This window comes from Telopea speciosissima, chromosome 10 (assembly GCF_018873765.1).
Source record: "Telopea speciosissima isolate NSW1024214 ecotype Mountain lineage chromosome 10, Tspe_v1, whole genome shotgun sequence".
In the NCBI taxonomy this organism is placed as follows: Eukaryota; Viridiplantae; Streptophyta; class Magnoliopsida; order Proteales; family Proteaceae; genus Telopea; species Telopea speciosissima.
The window spans coordinates 49,536,432-49,553,790 of NC_057925.1; the positions used below are offsets into that span (position 1 = coordinate 49,536,432).

General features: G+C 38.8%; 2 protein-coding genes across 4 annotated transcripts; one reads left to right on the forward strand and one right to left on the reverse strand.

The window, feature by feature from the left end:
• The first annotated feature begins 243 nt into the window (after positions 1-243).
• Positions 244-6,850, forward strand: LOC122642526 (protein FERTILITY RESTORER RF2, mitochondrial). 2 transcript variants are annotated; one of them, XM_043836029.1, is made up of 4 exons: positions 244-322; positions 4,099-4,247; positions 6,022-6,103; positions 6,573-6,850. In XM_043836029.1, exons 1-4 carry the CDS (start codon positions 268-270, stop codon positions 6,764-6,766), a joined length of 480 nt encoding a protein of 159 aa, XP_043691964.1. In that variant the 5' UTR covers positions 244-267; the 3' UTR covers positions 6,767-6,850. The 2 variants fall into 2 exon arrangements, with proteins under 2 accessions (XP_043691964.1, XP_043691965.1); XM_043836030.1 differs by having other exon boundaries at positions 4,108-4,247.
• A 2,692-nt stretch (positions 6,851-9,542) lies between these two features.
• Positions 9,543-14,271, reverse strand: LOC122642525 (zinc finger protein CONSTANS-LIKE 9-like). 2 transcript variants are annotated; one of them, XM_043836027.1, is made up of 4 exons: positions 13,479-14,271; positions 11,754-11,981; positions 10,198-10,490; positions 9,543-9,843 (listed from the first exon to the last, which is right to left on the reverse strand). In XM_043836027.1, the coding sequence occupies exons 1-4, from the start codon at positions 14,064-14,066 to the stop codon at positions 9,714-9,716; spliced, it is 1,239 nt and encodes a 412-aa protein (XP_043691962.1). In that variant the 5' UTR covers positions 14,067-14,271; the 3' UTR covers positions 9,543-9,713. The 2 variants fall into 2 exon arrangements, with proteins under 2 accessions (XP_043691962.1, XP_043691961.1); XM_043836026.1 differs by having other exon boundaries at positions 10,198-10,508.
• Positions 14,272-17,359: the final 3,088 nt, after the last annotated feature.

Below are 17,359 nucleotides of genomic sequence, written 5' to 3' on the forward strand. Positions count from 1 at the left end.
TTGCCATGGGTTTTCCCATGGAATTTCTTCTTTTCTGCTCTAGTCTTGCGAGAAAGCTTCTTTAAAAGAAGCCTTACTTCATAGGGGCACTCTACGTTCATTCCCCCCCCCCCCCCTTTTATTTCTTCACTATTTTGCTACATAGTTCCTTAACAACATTCATTGTTTTCATTGAATGTCTTTATGTCTAAATATTTTACCTTTCTGAGATCATGTTTTAATGCAGAGCGGTTAAAATTTCAGGTTATCCTCTTCATTACAAGCAAGATGTCTTCGTTGACTGCTATTGTGCCGCTTACTATTACATCTAAGGCATCTCCAGGTACATTTATGTATTTCCTAAAACTTCTTATTGTTTTATTCAGGGGCTATGGGGAAACTGAGCCATAGATATTATTTAGTTCTCTTCCCCCACCCTACTGCCTCTATAACATGCCTTATTTTTTCTTTAAAGTTATAATCACCATTTTTATGATGAGGATTGGTTGCCCTTTTCATAGAGCACATTTTGCCAGCAGATTATGAGGAATCAAGGACACGTCTTACATACAGTTAATTACATTCTATTTTGAGCAGTTAAGAATGTATTTTATAATTGAGCCTTCCCATTATGCTCAACTGTGAGAAACAAATTTAAACATCAATAACAACGATGAGAAAGTCGCTTGCGGTGCTGGTTGGATGTGCCAAGCAGAATCTGCTTGTATGATGGGGAAAAGTTTGTGGCAGCATAGATAGGATCGACATGTTCTCTCTGTCACTTTTCTATGTGGCAACTCTCTGCCCAGTAATCCAACTCATACTCATCTTAATGTATCATTTTAATATGATGTACATTTTATTATTAATTTTTAATAATTAATTAAACTGAAGTTCTTGTACATCTGCTTCCAAGTGTGAAAAGTGTTGCAGAGTTGTGCTGGGTGGAACCAAACGTTAAATACTTCTAGCCAAACCATCCTGGAACTTGAATCCTGAAAATTTATTGTTTGGTTTCAGGAAAGTGAAATGCTAGAATATCTCCCTGGTGTAATGAGATTGGCAAGAGTTTATTGGAATATTCTATGAAAGGAAAGCCAAAGTTCTAGTTTTTGCTGTTAGTCTGACCTTCTGTTCTCAATTCTCCATGGAAGTGGAGGTACTTCATGGAGGTTGATGGAAGTCTGGTGATGCAGTTAAGATTGTCCAATTGGGTCAATTGTGCCTAAAAAGACTTTATTTTGGCTCATCGTTGGGTTCTCTAGGCCTCAGGCTTCTTATTTTTGGGTTTATTGATGTAATTGGCCCATAAAGTGGGGGTAATGTTAGTGCACGGGATTAGTAGTTAAATTGAGAGTTTGAATTAGATTAGAATACTTAATAGTTAGATAGAATTCCGTTTTGAGTTTATTTACTTTATTGAGTGTATTAGAGTGATTAAGAGTCCTTTTATGAGTCAAATTAGGAATTTAGAAGGTCTATATATACATCCCCCCCATCAATTAGAGATGATTTGAGTAAAGAATATGAGTTTTTTCTAAGAGTTTTGATGATGTTGAGCAATGCATACGGGATTGACATCCCAAACCTGATTTCTTCTCTTCTTCTCTCTTCTTCCTCCCAAGAAGGTTGATCTCATCTCTCTTTCCTCCCCTTCCATCAATCTGATTTCTTCCCTTAACAACGTAGTAGCAGCCCTTTCTGACCATTAAGAACCCTAGATTCCTTCATCTTCTTCTTTTCAAAAACCCAGAAACCCAACTTTAATTTGCTGCCAATTCAATTCCAGCACACTTTCCACCATTAAAACTTAACGTAACTTTCACAGATAGACTCCCCTACATCAACATAACCAAACCCATCAAACACTAGGTCCTACCAAACCCTAACCCTAATTCGACCTAAAAACCCTATTTTGACCTAGCTGAATTTACCAGTTCGTAGCAGATCCTGGTTATTGGTTTCTAGTTGGATCGCTTCCAATCTAGAACTAAATTATCTGGAAGCTCTACAGAATTATTGAAATCCATGAAAAGTTATGGATAGGTTGGACTTTTTAGATGAGACTTCGAGAGAATGATAGATAAGCACCAATTTACACTGCAAAAGTAAGATAACCTTCTATGAGGATTTAAGATGAGTATGCTTGACACATTAAGGTTCACCTTATACATAGAATAAGAGATTTCTAGACCTACTATAATTTTAAAAAGGACAAACACTGCTTAAAAAAGTGAGAGGCCTAGACAAACTTAGAGCCTATCGTTAAGAATTTTCTTTTTTGATGTCTATTGTTCATGGTATACTCATGGTACACCCATATGTCCTATGTAAGGCGTTCTGTTCACCATAAATATATCGAAGACATTTTATCATTTTATATTGTAGAGGAACTTTCAATGTATTTGATATGTTGAAAAATCCTTCCTGTACCAACTTGAGCTTTAGTAGGTTCTATCTTGATCTGTATGTCTATTTGTAAGATAGGGGGCATTTTGGTGGCTTTATAAGTTGGTAGACGATGCTGATGTCCTAGGTACAATCCTCTTATGCTGGGATAGTATATTCAATCTACTTCTAATGGATAGAAAAGATTACTAATCTGAGGTTTTACATGGAATCCTTGACATAGTTATCAAGGCGGGAAGGCGGCCATGGCGTTTTAGATGGTCAAAATTTAAGGCGACACCGCCATGGCGCCCAAGGCATCCAAGGCGACCAAGGAGCCTGGACGCTATGACGCCTTGATAACTATGATCCTTGATGGCATTAAACTTCGGTAGAAGTGTTCTAATTAGTTCAACATTTCCACTGAAGTTTGCTAATTTAAAGTATGAGGTTTCAGTTAAGATTTACTAAAGTAAACCCAATATTACCACCTCCTATGATTTATATAGTCTAGTAAATTTAATGTCACTCTTGATGTGAGCGGAAATTTAGTCTGTCGGTTTTAGTCATTTATGAGAAACTATTGGAATAGTGTGCAAAGCCCCGAATAGGGCCACTCGGGAGAGGTTTATGAAACACAAACATTTTATAAGCTCATTTGTTCATGGAAAATAGATATTCAAGAAGTTCATGGGGGGGGGGAAATCAAAATTTATCGGGTTATTTCCGGTCATCTGTTCTCTTCTGGCACCTTGGAAATTGCAAAAGACCAGTTTGGTGAACTATTTTGGAAGGGCTATTATTGTCTGGATTCAAGATATCTTTCGTACTGACAGTTTGGTTTTTAAATCTACTACATTATAATATTTCTGCCTATTATGATCTCATTTGGTATAGTGATTTCAGTTTTATCAGGTTATGCTTAGTGGAAATTCTGAATTTTGTGTTTTTGTATGGTAATTTGGGTCAATTACTAGTTGTATTGAATACCATTCTGAATTATTTATTGTTCACATGATTGGTGAAGGGGCTGTAGTTTTCTCAGTTATGAGGGATATCATGCTTTGATCTCCCTTATATATGTGGTGAATTAAAAACATTGGCTTGTTTGGCCGACTCCAAGTCTCCAAAAACACTTGCTGATCTTCTTCTTCCTCTTTTGGTTTTTATTTTTTTTATTTTTTTAAGTCGTCTTTTTAGTTGTGTCAGGAATAAGACATAATATAAACATTCTCTGAGGATCTGCTATTAAATTGGGCGGTGCAAGTATGGCTTCCCATACCTTTTAAGCCAAATCTCTTTCTCGTGCTTTGAATGAACTATGTCCTGCCTGCTGTTAGGGGGGACAATATTGCCGGGCTCGTTTTGCCAATTGACGAGTTTTTTTAGGGCCACGCCCAAGGGGTGGCAATATGTAGTTAAAATTGGCCCCAGATTTCTCATAGGGCAGCCCAAGTTGCCCCTTCGTTGCTGTAGCTGCTACTTAATTTGAAATATTGTGCTATTGTTTTGATTTGGTAGCACTTGCTTATGTTTATTTCAGTCTGCTTCCTAAACTTGTATGTCAGAAAAAGCAAATATAACTTCTCTCATAGCCTAGATCTCTTTCTCATCCTTGTTCGAGTAATGTATTTTCACCTTCATTTTAAAGATTGTTGTATTTAGGGTTTTGGTTAGGAAACTTTTTTAAAATTTCAGTTAAGTTTGCTTGCTAATGTTGTTTTTTCTCAGGCAAAACAGATGTGCATGGTGGAAAACTTCAATTTGCTCAATCTGGTCTAGTGAAGCATGTTACACGATCTCCATGTTTTCAAAGCAGAAAGCCCATCTCAGATTTTATTCGATTGCAGTCTGCCACAGTAATATGTGCAGCTGCTTTGGTGAGTTGAATGCTCCTCGTCTTCCTTCCACTGGCTGCATGCTCTACTTTGTTGAACCTTAGTTATTCTCAAAAGAATACTGATACCCTAAAAGGATTAAAAGAACCCAAATCAAAAGTGAGGCTATAAGAGGAAAGAGCTTAAAATCTGGTGAAAGTCTTTTGTCATTTTTGTGGAACTTTAGTTGAGGAAGTAAATAAAGTCAATATAGGCTTTTGGGTTGTAGAAAGAATTTCGTTATATGCCACAATTTTGGAATTGTCTGTGGCTTCATCAGCATTTGCCACTTAAAACACAATATTTTAGTTTTCATGTGTATCCCTGATATTATATGTGGGCCATAATGTTGTGAGACCTCCTGATTCCTCACAGCATACTGATTTCCAAGTGGGTCCTTCATTGCAAATGTTTGAGTTACAATGTGTATCACTTGTTGTCCCTTTTTTATTATGTTCATTGCGTAGAGGTTGGCTGTGGGGGGCAAGTAAAAATGTGTATCACTTGTCCCTTTTTTATTACGTTCTGTGATGTTCCTGCCAGAAGATCTGAAAGGGATAATGGTATTTTGTAAATGTGCTAGTTCAGTAGGATTCAACCGTGTTCACCAAATTACCCTTGAAATGCTTTTCTGCACCCCATCTAAACAGCAGTAAGAAAGGTGACACGGAGCACAGAAAAGGGCAATGAGAAACTGGATTCCCTTGAGAGAAAAATTCCTAGCACTTGGTTGTGGTCCTTCATTGCAAATGTTTGAGTTACAATGGAAAATTTTAAAATAAATAAAGAAATTGAAGAGAGATTTAATACAAAAATTTATTAGGAATCGAACTTAATTTAGTTTTGTTTAACTGATATTCATTTGGAAATTTATTATTATTAGGGTGTGGTTTCATGCACAGCCGTATAAGGGGGTGGGTTACAGTTCGTTAACTGGGGGGGTTTGGTTATTTCGACCCCCTATTATCCCCATTCCACTGTCCATGCTCAACTGTGCTAGGTGCACAGAACCTGTTGCCTTAATATTATTATTATCATTATTATTTTTATTCTTAAGCTACAATTTTAAAAGAACATCTGGGGTACACAGGTATTGTACTGATATCACCTGGCATCTACTGTATAACTGGTGGAGGGCCAGTTAGAGAGGGGAAGACATCTGAGATAGTCTCTCGGAGTTGTAAGGGAGAGAAGGATCACATAATCGTCACACTCACATAGAGCAATCAACACTTTTCTATTTTCAAATCTGTGTTTCCATTGTTTGATTACAATGTTTAAATGGGCAGAAATCAAAAGAGTCCTAATTAAAATATAAAACTGAAACTTGCAATAAAACTATTTCTCCTGTTCCTACTATAAAACTTAAATAGAGTTCAAAATTACTAGTCTATTCCTACGTATCCTACCCCAAGCAAATAAAATTCATAAAAATCAATTAAACTACTTCCAAGTTCCAATCCTTATTAGACAAAAAAATTTGGGTTGGACCGGTTCCGTCTGGGTTTGGTTTTCCAAAGCCTGTCATGCTGGTCCAACCAGTCAAGTGCTACTGCATCAATAACCCAGTTATAAGATTTGATAATTTCAAGGAATGACATGGAAGCTGTAGAAAATAATGAGCTTTAGAATTGAAGCATGCAAAGTACATATCAAGGAGTACTGTTTATGATTTATGGATAAGGGTGAGAGAGAAAGGAGGGTTTTGTTTCTTGAAAGATATTTTAGGAGTGTTCAGGTATTTTTTGAGGACTGAGTTCGCTTTATTTCCATGCAGAACGCGAAGTGTGGTGCAGAGCAAACCCAGACTGTTACACGCCAGGCACCAACATCAGTAATTACCAATGCTCCCATTCAAGGTGACTGCAATTCAATGATGTGGATTTAATGAAACAAATTTTCTATTCTATATGGTGCCACATCGATTTTAGACAATGAGTATTGGAATGTGTAGGATGACGTTTGGTGTGAAATGTGCCCCTTTTTTTTGTTATTGTATGACTAAATTGGTGCTAGTTCTAGTAGCTTAATCTTCTTCCATGCATCTAATCGACTTTCTTGCAGATATGAATGAGGTAGTTTTCTGTCCTGCAAACAAGTTTCAGGGATGCATCACAGCTTTTTTTTCCCCCAATAACTGCACTATAGAATATATTCTATTTCATTCAGAGATGGAGAACAATAGATTAAGCTTCCAATTGACTGGCATTAAGGCCATATATGTGCATATATTTGGTTCCTAAGCTTGCATCCTGACTAGAACCTAACTTTCTTGTTTTCAAGTTTTTTTTTTCTCTACATAAAGTTAACAATTCGATGGCTTTTCAGGCAAGGAAAAATCACCGGAGCTTGATGATGGGGGGACTGGATTACCACCTCGTGATGACGATGGTGGTGGCGGTGGAGGTGGCGGTGGAGGAGGTTGGAAGGGAGGATTTTTCTTTTTTGGCTTTCTTGCATTTCTGGGCCTCTTGAAGGATCAAGAAAACGAGGGGCCTTATAGGGAAGAGAGGAGAAGATGAATGGACTATAAAGCAGCTCTCTAGTCAGTTGTGTAATATTTTTTCTCCACCCTTCCTGTATCAAAGTATCTACATTGTTGCAACTTGCAACCGCAAAGAATAAATTTGATTAGAGTCATGGATGTCTCGTGTTTGTCTGGAAAAAAATATCCATGTCGGCATATAGGTCCACTACAATAGAGCTGAGGCTGTTGGAATTCTCTCCCTTTGCCCAACTCTGCTAATAAATCTTTTGATTTTCTCATTTTTTGTTGGCTCCTCAACCGTGCTAAGAATCCACGATGTGAAAGAACCGAAGAATAGAACATTTATTTTTTGGGAAAGAAGAAATGGAGCAATTTGGTTGCAGTACATTGTAGTATTGTCATTCTTCTTCAGTCTTCCTCAACAATGGCCAATCTGTGATTCTGTGACCATTGCTGATAAGAAGGCACTACCAGTGAATATGAGCAGGTTGGTTACTGAACAATTTTTGATGATCCTTCAAAAGCAAACCATCTTTAGTTCTGCAAGTTGAGAATTGTTCTGAAGCTGGTGAGTTGGTGGGCCTCAATAGTGTTGGGAGCTTCATCTTTCCCTTTATCATTCCAAATGTAATGTTCTAATTCCTTATAAATGCAAAACTCTCGATAAAGGTCAGTCAAGCGGATTCTCCAGGATGGATGTCTGGAAAAGTGATTCATTTGGGCCAAATCGTCATACACGTTACCGACAGTGTCCTCCTCCTTGTTAGGGAGTCCGTTAAAAGTTGTCTCAACCTCAAATTGCTAGATTTAAAAATCAGATTTGGATCTTTTGAATTGGCTGATTCGGATAGGAAATGGCAGCGATCGATCTTGATTTCCATCTAATTTGAATTGGCCTCTCCTTCCAACTTTTCCAGGGTTTTGCCCGTGCGTGGTCAATACTGGCAGCTTTTGTATAGATGTCAGCCAAATTTTTTTTTTAACCAAATCCGTATCGGAATTGGCTGGACCTGATTCAGAGGCTGATTCTGTCTTTTAAAACCTTGTTCCTCCCCCACCTCGAATGTGAATCAGCTCGACCCAATTCAGAATCTGTTACAGTTGTTTCATCTCACGAGCATACACAATGAAGCAAGCCTACCCCACTTCTATTGTGTATTTTAGATCTCTTTTGTTATCTTCAAGTGAGCGTAATTGAGAGGGCAAAGATCCATGCCTATGAAGTCCGGTAGTCTCCGTTGGTATCAGAACCATTACAAAGTTGAAGAGAACTAGTAGGGAAGACTGTTGCTTGCTTACTGGCAATGGAAGACCTAATTGCTTGCTTCAATTAAATAACTCATTTGTTTTAAACTTTGATGATAGTGACAAATTTAATTGAAGTTACAGCGAGGAAATCTCCCAGGTTACAAGGAAATTTTGATTAGGTCATGCCATGTGATATGCTATGAGTTTGGTAGCTCCTCTCACATTAGGCTTCTGTTTGGTGCTTAACTTATATGATGGGAGTTCAGTGAATGCTGCCTAAACAATTCCTTCTTTTAGAAGGCTTTTAGATGGTTAAACCCTGTCAAGCCCTCTTGAATGAAAAGTCTCCTTGGGGTTCAGCAGCGTTGCCTAACATCTGTCGGATAGATAAAATGAAACCATAATTGAGAGGTTCTACAAACAGCAGGGTTTAAAACATGGAATCGGGATCCGGTTTGGTTCGGTCAGCCAGAATCAGGATTGGTGTTGGTCTATTCAATGCCAATTCTTAAAACGCTGCCTAATGTCATTTAGGGTTCTTTTTTATAAAAGGATCAGACGAGCCAGATCATCCGGAATCAGGATCAGACCGATCCCAAATCTTGAAACACTTCCCCACAGCGGCACCAGCCCATGTTATTCAATTTGCAGACCTTCAGCAACCACTTGATCCACTGAAGCCAGATCATCTGATGACATGACATAAAATCATCTCTCTGCAACTAGGCAGCCCAAAGATGCATTTGCTGTAGAGTGCTAAGAAGGTACTAGTAAATATAACCTTGTGTTGTCCATAAAAAATTTGCAATCATTCCATTTGCTAAGAAGTATGCAAAATTGCTAGTAACTAAAGGTGAGAAACAGCTTCAGGTAGCTAGAGGAATTCACATAACTGACAATAATAATAAGAATACAACATTTCAAGGCAGTCCTCCAAGGCCAATTTACATTCTACAAATCCAAATGAAAAAGCTACAACTCTTTTTTACATCCCTTTTCTTCTTTACATGGGATATCCTCCAATATCAACAAATTATATTGAGTACATAGATAACCTGCTGCTACACATCACGGACCAACCGCCCGCCCCCTAACCCCCAAAAAACAAGAAGCGTAATAGTAATGTTTTTCTGCTTGACCCCAAAGTAATGTATCACCACCCATGTTGCCACGGTTGATGATCCTCTCAAGTATATCCACAAGGGGGAAAAATTATAAAACCAGAGATGAAATGTACACAAGCACATCGACATTGAATTTTTTTGGGTGTTGGGGGGGGGGGGAGGGGGAGGGGGGAGAGGGGGAGACATGAGATGTTTTTTCCCGTTCCTAGAAAGGGTAAAACATGTATTCATGCCTCAAAAAGGTAAGAGAAACGGCAACCATGGGACTAGTTGAACAGAGGCAGGAGAGTAACATTCAGTGTTGTGATCAGAAGACATCACAATCCACCGGTTGTTGCTGGTGAAGCATTCCAAAATTCCACCTGAACTCTCATTATTTGAGCTTCAGAATCAGAACTAACCTCCTAAATCAGCCTTTCCTTTACCCCTCGATGATAAATTATTTTACAGATGACAACCCTGCGCTGCTGTGAAACAAGGGTATAATTTGTCATTGCAAAAAAAAAGGGAACAGATCAAATCACTCAAATACAATCAATTTGGAATTTTCCAAAGTTGATCTTAAAGCAGCCTTTTTCTTTCTATAACCTATGGTTTAAAACTGTACTCTCAGAAGCTTCTGGTTTGGCACAATGGGTCATAGTCATAGGCATCGCCTGCCTTAACAAACCGGCCCTTCACACGCCTTCTTACATCGGCCCTGGCCTTGCGAGAGGCATACCTGATCTGCTTCTCAAACCTGTTTGACAGTAGAAGGAACTATATAAAATCTCTTTCATCACATGGAACTCCAGAGAGGAAATCTATTGAATATTAATGCCCACATATGCGTATGGATGTATATCAAAGACTGCCAATTATGTTAGTTCATTTCGCAAGAGGGATGCAAGCAAGATGGACAAACCCACGAAATTAAAGGGGGGAGGAAAATAGAAGAAAAGAGTTATTTTAAATTTTAGATAGAACACAAGCATACACTAGAAACTACCCTTTTAATATCAACTTAATTGCTTCAGTGAATAAAGGAAATTGGACGGAAAATTGCTGAAAGTGGTTAAGTATGTTAATGAAAATACTTTGCGGAAACATTTACCTCCTACTATTCCTCTTGGCCTTGTAACGCATGACAGCACTGTCCCTGCTAGCTGATGGGAATGAATTCTCTTGACAGGGAGGAAGCCATGGAGGCTCACCCATTAAAATCATTGATGATACGCCACAGTCTTGGTAATCTCCACCACTACTTTCTCCAGTCAAGCCAGAAAATGAAAGCGAGAGGCTTGAATGGGCTTGCCTTGAAGAAAAACAGAGGTTAGGTTCAGTTTTGCTGCTGATTATGGAATCAGCAGACGCTGCATTGCTACATTCTGGCTGCAGTGCTTTGATCTGTCCAGCCAAAGACCCCTGGAACAAGAGATACTAAATCCTAAATCATTTGGCAAAAGTGAGGAATTACACAATACGAATGTCAGATGTAAGAGACAGAGCAAGATACTCATCAACTACTGACTGATCAAGGTATATATGAAACCATATTATGTTCACGTAAAAATGGCATACAGATAAAGATCCCTATGGTCAATATATCCATCTGATAAGAAATGCTTTTTCCTTTCTTTTTTATGGCACCCACCGGGGGGGGGGGTTGTGGGGCATAAATCACAATCTAAACTATCTATGGTTTAACTTACAAGTGCTCAAGTATAGGGGGAAAAAGAGGGGAGTTGCATATACAGTGCGAAGAGGCATATTTCGTGCAGAGGGAATGCAAGGATAATAGATCCCAGGTATTTGATAAGAATATTTGCATCCACAGGTACAGGAAATCATTTCCTTGGGGAACCAGAAGAATGCAGCATGCACATGAGTGGGATCATGCTCTGCATCTGGTAGTTATTTGACTGTCAAAAACAAATTTAACTTATCCAAAAACTATTATCATTTGGGTTGGGTTGCCTTCTTAATCAAGACCTCTCCTAGTAGACTTATCACCTGTTGGTAGGCAATATTTGCACAGGGATAAAGTATTCGTCAATAACCAACTCAATTCCTTCTTAACCAACCCCCCCTTTTGTTGGGAAGGGGGAATTAGAAATTATACTCCACCTAACTAAAATTTCTTTGAAACACATTATGCCTCTCTCACGGCCATCAAGATCGCATTTGGAAACCAAATGGAATGAAATCATTTCATTCGTTCTTTTTTCTAGTCCGTAATGTTTGAAATGTTTTCCAAGATGATATAATTACAAATTTACACTTTCTCAGCGTCTTACCGAATGTACAAAATTTTGGTGAGTCAAAATGGTGAAAAAAATCATCATAGGCAGAGTAAGAACCTTTTCCTGCTGTTCAAGAATGAACTTGAATTCCTACCAAAGAATAGATTGGACTTGAAACAGTTTTAGCACCCCCAAAAAATGAAAAGGTTTTACTTTTGAAAGTTGGTAGAAGAACATTCTAGAGCTACCCCAGGAAAAAAAAGTTCACAGACATGTAGTACAGTGGAACATAACCATGAAAGCAAAACCCTAGCACTTAAAAGTAATTTTGCAAACCAGAAGTAATAAATTAAGAGAGAGTTTATTCAACCATAAGATTATAAGGAAAGACACAAAACCCACAATAGAAGAATGACTAAGAAAAAACCTGTGTCACAAATTCACCCTGACTGTTGGAATCTGCAGCAGACATGTCCTTTGTCCCAAACAAGGTATCAATCCCACCATTCTCAAAAATCTTTTCTGAATTATTTTGGAACATACCAAAGAGTTCTTCATAGTTCTCAAAGTTCATATCAACATCATCCACACTGAAATCTTCATAAAGATCATCATCTTCACAGACTCCAAGGATCTTTGTTCCAGGGCAGCTCAACTGCAGATCAAATAACAGAATAACTTTTACAAGTGAGAAATGGTTTTGGGGGGTGGGACTGGAGGAGGGGGTTTAAAAGCTTCAAAACTGATAGAAGTGGAAAGCAAAAAAGAAATTTCTTACTTGCATTAAACTAAATAGAAGAATTAACCATAGGTGTGCAACATTATTACCTCCTTTCTTATCTTTCTCAAGTTTAACAACTACAATACATTTATAAAAAATAAACAAAAAGGGCGTACCCAGTGCGCAAGGCTCCCTCCACAGTGGGGTCTGGGGAGGGTCATAATGTAGGCAGCCTTACCCCTGTTTCAAACAGAGGCTGTTTCCAGACTTGAACCTGTGACCATTTGGTCACAATGGAGCAACCTTACCGTTACACCAAGGCCTGCCCTCTACTACAACACAGTTATACCTCACTTTAAACTGCATCCAGTAAAGAAAAATTGATTGCAGCAGTGAACACACCCGTGTATCGGTATAAGAAAACATTCAATTTAGCAACCTCCTCAGGAGAGGTTGTCAATGTGACTATCACATCATTAGTGATATGCCTAATCACAACACATTCAGGACTTCAAGATTCCGATGGAGAATTCTGGGATAACTTAGAATCCAGCAAAACTAAAGGTGCATATTTGGGAAAGTAAGATTTCAGTGAAAACTATGAAACTAAGACCAATAAGTAAACACAAAGACATATCCAGAATCTGTCTGTCAAACCTATGAAAATATATCTGTAAAATATATGAAACTAAACAAATCACATCAGAAATGGAAGTAATATTTCTATGATCTGCAACATTACTGGTTCCTGTGGTTGTTTTCCATCAAGACAACTAATTTCAAAAGCATTATCATTATTTTTTTTATCACCATGCTATTTATCTACATCACTAAGAGCATCAGTAAGATTTAAGCAGGCAAATGCAATTGCAGAGAAGTTGTAGCAGGAAACACAAAAAATATATGCAGAAAAACATAGTTAGGCATTTAACTAGTAGAATATTGTGGCAGTCTACCAATGACAACATCCCAATGCAGACACAGGCAGGGATTGGAACAACATAAACAGAGCCAAACTGAAAGATTTCTGTCCAAACCTATAAAACCAATTAAAAGTGAAGAAAATTAACATAGAAGAGGGGGAGACAGAATGAGTGGTAAGAGAAGAGCCTGCCGAATGTACAACAGATTCCTGTCTCTCATGCAACCACTGAATAGATTGGACCTTTAAGACAATTTGAAAAGAGAAGGCCAAACGCAGAGAAAAATGTTTTATAGAAGGAATAGTTATGGTCATGTAAAAAGCCCCAGCATCGGAGAGCTCTTCCATGGAAACCAAATTGGATGGAGGTCCCATATCCCTGCATGTTTGCAAAGTGTATCACTGTGTTGTTGGTAGACTGTTCTCAGCCAACGCAATCAGTCTCTAAGATTTCCAACATGAAAGTCTTTGAACATGTTAATAAAAAATATTTCAAAATGATAAGTCACCTTGGTTGTGATTGGATCCACAGATCCAGATGGCTGATCTACACAGCATGGCATGGGATCCGGTGCAGGCACTGAAGAGGATCCCACCCACATACCAGACTTATCAACACCTTCCACATCTTTCATTCTGCTTGCATCAGCAAGGTCTATAGTGCTGATATTTTCGGTAGGCCCCCAACAACTACTGGCGTTGTCCTCGTCGATGCTCATTAAAGCCATTTTCTTTTCACAATTAGAATCATCTGTAGATGGGAACTCCAGAATAAATGACCAGATCTTAGAAAGTTCTGCTGCAGAAGGGCACCCTGAGTAACAGTTGATTGTCTGCCTCTTATGTGTTGTACCCAAGGTTGAGCTGCCATGCCCATTCCAATCGCAATTTTGACAAAGTGATATCTTCTCTTCAAGACACCTAACTGTGGCAGATTGAGAATTGCATCTTTCACATAGAAGGGTCCTTAAATGGCGTCTAGAAAGAGCATTTGCAGAGTGGACATTCCGGTCACAGGACAAACATAGGCAAGCAGCATCAGACCGGCAGTATACCATCGATCGTTGCTCCCCACAGAAATCGCATAATTGACCCATGTTTTACTCTCACCCTTCTATTGGATCAGAACCCTAATACAATCAACCTCAATAAGTTTTCCCAAACTTCTTGTCAGATGATAACTAGACTTCCCGAAATCAGCTTCTTTTATGAACCACGATCCTGTTGAATGGGATAAATCTTCAAAGGGTGTTATATAGACCAAAACTCAGCAATATGTCACTGCCACAAGATAAGAACAGAAAACAACATAGAATTTGGTAAGGGCAACTGAATTGTTTCAATCAGACACCAGGGACAAAATAGTTATACCTTATCATTGAGTAGAAAAAGACATGCATATCCTAGGTCTAGTAACAAATATGGCATTGAATATAGCTGAATGGAGAAAAAAGATCCAAATGGTAAGACTGAGTTGAGTTGAGAAGAAGAAGACCATTGATCCTCAACATTTTTCATCTTCGTTACAAGTGCCAAGAAAGTGTTATTGACATTCATGGATCATTTGAACGTCTACTTCCGTTTATTTGAAAATTTGCCTTTCAGGATCAATTGCACCATTATTATTCTTCACCACTTATTTCCTTATTAACAGAAGTGTAAAATTGCCATTGGAGAGGGGGGGGGATTTCCAAACACAACTCCAACAGCTTCAATCTTAAGCAAACGAACATGTTAAAGAAGAAATCTTGACAAAAAAAATAAAGAAATGTACAACAGAGACGATGAGGCAGAGGAGAATTGCTTAAAAAACAAATATATAATAATAATATAGAAAGAAAGAAAACTACAAGGTTCACTCGCACACGTTCCTCTACTGCGTGAACTGGTATGCAACCTTTACCTACCTACAAGGTTTGCTGAAAACTTTCTAACATCCGAGCAGATCGGAATTAAAAGTCATACAAATATACAGGAAAACAAGCATTGGTGTCTTTATTTGATGAGTAATGGGGAACAAGAGACTTTTGAAGATAATATCACAAAGGGGCTAAAAATGGCAAATGAGTTCAAATCTAGCTTATGGAGCTCTCCTTTTCCCATGTTTATTATATATAATTTATTTGGCAGAAGAGAAAACCGTCGGAAATTGAAAACAAACAGGAAAAATCCATGTTTTTCAACAGAAAGCGAATTGAAAAAAAAAACATTTATAAAAATTACTCCACCAAAATTCCTGCTTGAAAATTCAATTTCTAAAGCAATCCAAAACAGGCTTCCATCAAATAACCACAAGATATCTCAAAAATTAGATTCAAATATGAAAAGCACACAAAGCTCCACCTCTCACCATTCTCAACGGACCGTCGTGACAGAAAAAAGCAGCTGTTCATCACAAACGCACACTAAAAAAATAAAGAACCTCAACTTTACTATACCCCTGAGAATTATTCAGACAAGAAACCGGATTAGTCATGAGTTCAACTTTCCTTGAAGGCAATCTAGAACACAGAGTAGCTAATTCGACTACTTACATGTAAAACAAAACAAGAAACCTCAACAAAGAAACAGAAAAGCAGAGCAGAAGAAAATTTCTGAAGTAACGCAACACCAAGCCGTTCTACACTTCTACCCATTTCAGAAGGGAGACTAGACATACATGAACACTAACCAAAAAGAGAGTATAAAAAAAGGAGCAAAAAAATACAGAGAAAAAGAGCACAAAGATAAATTACCGATTGATCGAAGTTGAAAGTCGAAACAGAACCAGAAATGAGGTAATCTTGGAAAACGAACAGGCAGAGCAGAGAGAGAGATTGTTGAAGAAGAAGAAGAAGGGTAAGGGTGATGGTGGTGGTGGTGGTATGTATGTGTAAATGTAATGTTAAAACCCTGAGACTGAAGCTGGAAATTGACAAATCCAGAATCTGGGAGGTCTGGTGGAGAATTTGGGATAAAAGTGCACAGAGGAGAGGTCCCACCATACCCTCTCTGAAAAGTTAGGCCTCCACTTTTTCTCATCATCACTCATTATAAATAAATGGAAGGCACTCCTGGTTATTTATTCCTGAGGATAAGGGTATTTATAGGTATCCCTTCTCTCTCTCTCTCTCTCTTGGCATAGTACCGATCCGAGTCGACTCGCCTTCCAGGAAACCCGATGACTCCGAGTCTGTCTCATGGTTCTAAAGTACGGTATTTGATTGGGTTCGGCCGAGAACAATTATCACCTCCAATTCGCGGGCACCTCCAATTCCTCTAATAGGGGGGACCGGGGGAGAGGACTCCACCTTGGGTAGTGTTTTCGGGCAGGTGATAGGGTAGTCATTTTCACCCTCATGGGAGGAATTGGGGGAATTGGAAAGGGCAGCGAATTGGAGGGGATAACGATTCGTTCGGCTAATCCATATTGGTATTTGCCATGCTCGATATTGATACTTGCTCGATCCTATACTGATGGTAGGGCTGCAACAGGGTCGGGTTGGGCCGGGCTTTTTAAATCCCTAATCCAACCCTGAGTCCCCGTAATTGGGCCCAAGCCCCACCTGACCCTAAGTCAGGGCTTGAAAAATCCAACCCTGACCCGCCCTCAGGGTCAGGCCGGGCTGACCCTATTTGGCCCTGATTATGGGGTGGGAAAGAGATAGATGCATGGGTTGAGCTGCACCGGGGAGAAAATTGTCAATTTTACATAAAATAATATTATAATAAAATATATTATAGCACTTATTACCTTCATATATAATATATTATATAATAATGTGTGTGTGATGTCTAAAGTTTATGATATATATTATAATGTCAATCTATATTTTATAGTATAACTTAAACAGGGTTGGGCTAGGCCGGGCTAGGCTTAGCCGGAGGCTCAACCCTAACCCAACCCGACCCGACCCTGACTCAGGGTCAGACATATCCAGCCCTGACCCTCCCTCAGGATCAGGATATCTCAGCCCAGGCCCTGTTCGGGCTTAGGGCGGGTTCGGGCCAACAGGGCCAAACTTGCACCCCTAACTGATGGAATGTTTCTAATTGGGGTAAATCTAGAATAATTATCTCCTCCAATTCACTGCCCGCTCCAACTCCTCCAATTCTTATAATAGGGGGAGTGGACCCCACCTTGGGTAGTGTGTTCGGGCAGGGGATAGGGTGGTCATTTCCCCTCCTATGTGAGGAATTGGAGCGGGCAGCGAATTGGAGGGGACAACGACTCAATAAAACTATCTAAAAATTGAATTTTCAAATCAAAATTAAGGGCAAAATCGTCTGATTCAATCCATAATTTCATATTGATATGCAATCGAGATCGATACCTTACAAATACTTTTTTTTTTTTGGTAAAATGGATACCTTGATTTTAAAATCATGTTGGGAGAGTCATGTTTTTTTA